This window comes from Microtus ochrogaster, unplaced genomic scaffold, assembly GCF_000317375.1.
Source record: "Microtus ochrogaster isolate Prairie Vole_2 unplaced genomic scaffold, MicOch1.0 UNK18, whole genome shotgun sequence".
Classification (NCBI taxonomy): Eukaryota; Metazoa; Chordata; class Mammalia; order Rodentia; family Cricetidae; genus Microtus; species Microtus ochrogaster.
In genome coordinates this window covers 1,329,997-1,335,714 of record NW_004949116.1, presented here as the reverse complement: position 1 = coordinate 1,335,714, position 5,718 = coordinate 1,329,997, and the positions used below count along the sequence as shown (strand labels likewise).

General features: G+C 41.7%; 1 protein-coding gene across 10 annotated transcripts in view; it reads left to right on the top strand.

Moving 5' to 3' along the window:
* Kmt2c (lysine methyltransferase 2C) overlaps positions 1 to 5,718 on the top strand; it is a 171,816-nt gene that overhangs the window by 159,296 nt on the left and 6,802 nt on the right. For all 10 annotated transcript variants that reach the window (XM_013353872.2, XM_013353875.2, XM_013353876.2 and 7 more), the window contains 3 exons: positions 412 to 548; positions 1,997 to 2,139; positions 2,404 to 2,572. In XM_013353872.2, the coding sequence (XP_013209326.1) occupies positions 412 to 548; positions 1,997 to 2,139; positions 2,404 to 2,572 (449 nt within the window). The remainder of the gene's footprint in view (positions 1 to 411; positions 549 to 1,996; positions 2,140 to 2,403; positions 2,573 to 5,718) is intronic.

The window sequence follows — 5,718 nt, the reverse complement described above, 5'->3', positions numbered from 1 at the left end:
AAAAAAAAAAAAAAATGACACAGTCTAAAGATATTTCCAAAGAAACTTTCAGTTTTGTGTTTTAATCCTCATCTGAGAGAATGCCTATCTGTAGCCATTACTAATGGAATTAGTCACTTTTAACTATTTTCTTTGTTACATATCCAGTTGAATTCACTGAATTCTTTCATATTTACTGTTTGATGTCCTAAAATGGCATAATTTCCCCCCAGATTTCAGTGAGTCTTTAAGTTGCTGACATTTAACCAACATGTTTGTTACATTGCTGACCAACAGGCTTATTTGAAAACTAGCAGGTCTTTATGAAAGACTCTTCTTCACCTTCTCTTGGGTTTGAACAGTGTTCAGTTTTTCTCTTTTGTTTAGCTAAAAGGAAATACATCATAAAAATTATTTTTTGTTCATATATAGATGTTTGGGATAAAATTTTGGAGCCTGTGGCATGTGTGAGGAAGAACTCTGAAATGCTGCAGCTTTTCCCTGCGTATCTGAGAGGAGAGGACTTGTTTGGCTTGACTGTCTCTGCAGTGGCACGGATAGCAGAATCAGTAAGTGTCCTAGTCACAGCCTGATCCAGCATGCTCAGTGTTCCCTTTGGAGATTTCCTACTTTCCAGGACTGACCCATTCTCATGAGGAAATGGGTGTGGGTGGTTAATTGGAGACCTTAGCTCTCTCAGAGGAGTAGTTCATGTCATCACGTCCTGTTTATTCACATGGTTGAAGAGGTATCCTTGGTCTGATGAAGTTGTAGTGTTTTGAAGAATATTTTTCCCCTTTTCGTAAGTTTTCTTGACATTCTCCTGCTCTTGTCCAAGGGGCGGGTGGTCCCAGAGAGCAATAGGTTACAGCAGCACTGACTAATGTCTTCTCTGAATGTAGGTGTATTTGGCAATGAATCTATGTAATAGTTGAGAAATGTATTTCAGAGCCAGGCCTGATGATGAAGGCCTATAATTGCAGATACTTAGGATGTTCAAGTAGACGTATAAGTTTATGATTAGCCTGAATAACCTAGTGAGACCCTATCTCAGAGTTTTAATTAAGAAAGTAAAAAAAAATAAAGGTTTTAGTTCAGTAGTGCTGGCCTTGATTGTCTTAGGGCCTAGGTGGTACTCTCAGAACTGATAAATAAATGAATGAATAAATGGATGGATGGACGAACGGATGGACAGACAGACAGATAGGTGGGAAAGTGTTGTAGAAAATAAGACCAAGCCAGTGAGATGGCCCAGTGGGTAAAGGCACTGCCACTAAGCCTGACAACCATAAGTCAACCACCAAGACTTACATGGTGGAGGGAAAGAACCAGCTTCCCACAGTTTGCCCTCTGTCTTCCAGAGGTTCACCATGGCACTTGTGTATATACACACCCTTGCACTCTCTGTCTGTCTGTCTGTCTCCCACCCACCCCACCCCTACTCCTCTCCTCCATAAATACATACAGGAATAAATAGAATAAGTTATTTTTTTTTAAAAAAAGGAAAAAAATAATAAAAAAAGGAAAAAGAAAGACCACCTTTGGATGTATCAGCTACTTTTCTAGTAAACCTTCATTTCCCACCAATACTGTTAGAACAGTGAGAGTTACACCTCATATTATGATCACATTTGACAAAAGTGAGAAGTGAACCAGAAACTGAACCACATAGGTGACCTCCAGCATCCAGACAAATAACATTCACTAGGTTGTGACCACTGCTTCCTGATTGTAAACTGGAACATCAGACCCTAATTCACATGTAGGAAGGCTTTGGTTGGTGTATTGGTTCTGGAAATTTATCCTCTCCTCAAGGAAAGGTGGTTTGGACTTAGCAAGTTTTACTTTGGAATTTATACATTATTCAAATAGTTGTGAGTGCAGGCTCATCATAGTAAATAGTTCACAGATGGGGAAGAAAACATTTCTAAATTGTTTTCACTCTGGGTCATCTTTGGCCAGCTGTAGATTGTATTCTTGGCCAGATGAGTTACCTTTTTGTGTATTTTTTTTTAAGCTACCTGGGGTTGAAGCATGTGAAAACTACACCTTCCGGTATGGCCGAAATCCTCTCATGGAGCTACCCCTTGCTGTTAACCCCACAGGTTGTGCTCGTTCTGAACCTAAAATGAGCGCCCATGTCAAGAGGTTTGTGTTAAGGTATCTTGTTTCATCTTCACATAGTACAGCCCAGGGTTTCTAGGCACCTTAGTGGGTTTTGTGCTTAATTTGTCTGCTGCTTAAAAACCCTGCTGTCTCTGGCTGTGTATGTGCCTAATAACTTCAGAAGATGCACTGTGTCTCTGCTAGGCAGCTTTCTGTGTGTTTCAGTAAGACTTTTAATTGGCTTGGCTTTCACACTGTATTCAGAGGGGTCTTCAGTTGTCTTTTATTTTCCTGTTGGCACATCATCATTATCTGTAGGCCTCATACCCTGAATAGCACCAGCACCTCAAAGTCATTTCAGAGCACAGTCACTGGAGAGCTGAACGCACCCTACAGTAAGCAGTTTGTCCACTCCAAGTCATCACAGTACCGGAGAATGAAGACGGAATGGAAATCTAATGTATATCTGGCCCGGTCTAGGATCCAGGTGAGGAATGTTTTGTTTTGGTTGGTTTGTTGGGTTTTTTTTTTGTTTGTTTGTTTGTTTTTGGCAGGGTGGGGGGTTGTTTTGCTTTTTGTTTTTGTGGTTCTGTGATTTGAACCCAGGTGCTTGTGTATACTAATCCCAGCTCTGGACTTTGAGAGTTGTATTCTACCTTGTCAGTTTTCAACATGAGCCTTAGAACATAGTGCTGGACCACCTCAAGTAGAAAGTATTCCTTGGGACTTTACCTCTTTATATCTCATTAAAGACTGGAGAAAACAGGATTTTGCACACAAACTGAGTTTTAAACAGCTCAGAAGAGCTGTTCACAAACCTTTGAAAAGTAAAAATAAATACCAGCACTTGAAAGGCAGAGCCAGGAAGACCACAAATTCCAAGACGACTCTGTCTCAAACAGATAAATACTTCCGTGTGACCGTGCAGCTTTGAAAGTCATATCTTTTAAGCACTTCCTGTCATGAAATCGTTGCACATTCCTGGTAGACAGTGGGGTATCTAAATGTAAGCATTTAAAATTAAACTTGTAGTCCTCACCTGCTGAGTTATGATCTTAAAACTGACATGTCTAATCAACATCTCACTTGTCCCAGAATGGAATTATAAAGCTCCTACTTTGTAAATTTCTACAGTTTCCAAGCTCTTTACATTTTTAATAGTATCTATCAGTTCCTAAGTCGATTTGTATCCTCAGATCCACGCTTCCATAAAATCCTGTTAACTCACCCCATCTTCCTCCAAGTTCCAGCCTCTTCCTGGAAAGCAGTGTTTCTGTGTGCAGTAGAGATTTTTAAAAGTTTAGTGCAAGCTCTTTGCTCCTTACTGATAGTTTCTATAATCTTCTTGTTGTTAGACATTTTGCAAATGTGCCTAGCATCAGGCCCTCTTTATCACTTTCTTCTCTTGATGATTTCTTTCAGTCTAGAGTGCTTTGACCTTCAGTCTGATCATCCTTCTGTGTTCCTGACCAATGCTTTTTCTGGTTGTACCCAGAAACCATTGTTGTTCAGCTCCTGAGACATGTAACATCAGCCAGGAGTTCTGAAACTGAGACTAGGGGTCTGCCCACCCCAGAGACTCTGGAGGGGCGCAGCCAATCTCATGACTTAGATAAGCATCTGCCTTCTTCATGGGTTATTTTTTTTTTCTAGTTCTGATTCTGGTTTCCTTGTTTTTCTCTTCCAAAATGTTCTTTACTTTATTAGCTGATCTTTCTTATAAAGTTTTAACAACCAGCTAAGAGCTCTTTGCACTCATCATTATTTTGTTTGAAGTCTTGTTTCATATTCTTTATGAAATAAACTCTCTGCTATGACCCTCTTTGAGATTATGTGGACATGCAGTACGGTCTCTGCTGCTTTCAGTTGCTTTTCTCATTTGCGTTTTAGATAGATATTGTTCATTCTGTGCCTGTTCCCATTCCTCAAGAATGTCTTTAATAGGATCGTAACTGTGTCTTCAAGTCATATAACCTAAATCGTTTTTTAAATTTTCTTTCTTTCTGTGGACATGCATGACGGTGTTCATATGCCATGGTGTACATGTATAGGTCAGAGGACAACTCTGAGAATCGGTTCTCTCCTTCCACCTTTACATGAGCTTCAGTGATTGAACTTAAGTTGTCTGGCTTTTGCAATAAGCACTTTTATCCACTAAGCCATCTTTGTTGGTAGAACCTGAGGCATCTTTGAGAGTTTTGACTTTCTCTCATTTCTTTTCTCACTTCTCTGGTGACCATGGCGATAGTGGTAGATGTCTTAAAAGGTGGGTCTTTCCCACCTCTCGTCTCTCTTCCTCTTTCTGTCTTCTGACTCTAGTCCCCAGGGACTCGTTCTGCCCCCTTCTCTGCCCCTTTTCTCTCCTCTTTCAATAAACCTCTCATGTGAGCCCGGTGGGCATGGCATGACTTTTCTTCTTGGCATTTTAAAATAAATTACAACATTGGTTTCCTGACCAGGACAGCTCTCCTGGTGCTTCCTCCTGCCTACCGACATTCTGAGGTGCACCAGATCCCTGTAACCCAGTCCACATACGACAGCCTCACTTGTCCAACTAATGGATCACTAGCCCCTCCAACACCAGCATGATTGGTGAGCCCCCTCTTTTCTACCTCTGGCCATTTCCCATGAGTGGGGACTCATCTCTCTAGTGTGGTTTCTTGCTTTTTGGCCTCATCAAGTCCTGGTACCAGGCAACCACAGCTCTCTCAGGCTCGGAGCCCTTGGCTCTTGTTCTTTGTATGATGTGCACAGGACAGCCTGTACTTACTTAATGTGATCCTCTCTGATTTCCTGGGATGCTAGGAATTGCAAACTCATGGATCTTATTTCTCTGCCTCACTCATGGGAACTGTGCCCACCTTTGCAGTCAGACGTGATCTACTCAGTACCCTTATATAACAATCCAAATGGCTGCTTCCAAGCACTCTATTATCCCAATATTTTACGGGACCTTTGGAACAGTCTGCCAGTAATCCAGTAGTTGGAAGGAGGTATCAGATCCCTTTCACTCTTCGCTTCCCCCTTCCCCAATAAGCCTCTTTATACTAACTCTGTTGCTTGTGTCATGTTTGCTTAGGGCCCACTGAAAGGTAATCACTTCACGCTGGGATCTACCCTCCTGTTCCACCCTCAACGGATCCACTCTCTTCTTCCTGCAACAAATCTGCTTTTTTGTTCACTGATGGCATTGTGTTCCATTCGATACCAACAATTGGTCTCTTAAGGGGTTATCTGCCTCTGACTATTCCCTGGATGTGAGGCTTCCTTTCTCAAGCAGTCTTCTCTTCATCTTTCTGACTCGAAGTCCTGGTGCCAGGCAATTGTGTCTCTCTCAGGCTCAGAACTCTTGGCCTCTTGGCCCCAGTTGTTGTGTGACGACGCATGGGACAGCCTGTGCCTACTTAATCTGATCTTCTCTGAATTCCTGGGGTCCTGGGAACTGCAGACCCTTGAGTCTTCTCTGCCTCACTCATGGCAACTGAATCATCAGCCTGTAGTCCTGCCTTTTGAGAATTATGTGTTTCATGACCTTTGTCCCTTTAGGTTTGTACTAGCTTGCAGGGTTAGGTGTTTTCCTATTTGAAATATCTTATACCCACCAGAAACTCTAGTATTGTTTTTTCTTTCTTT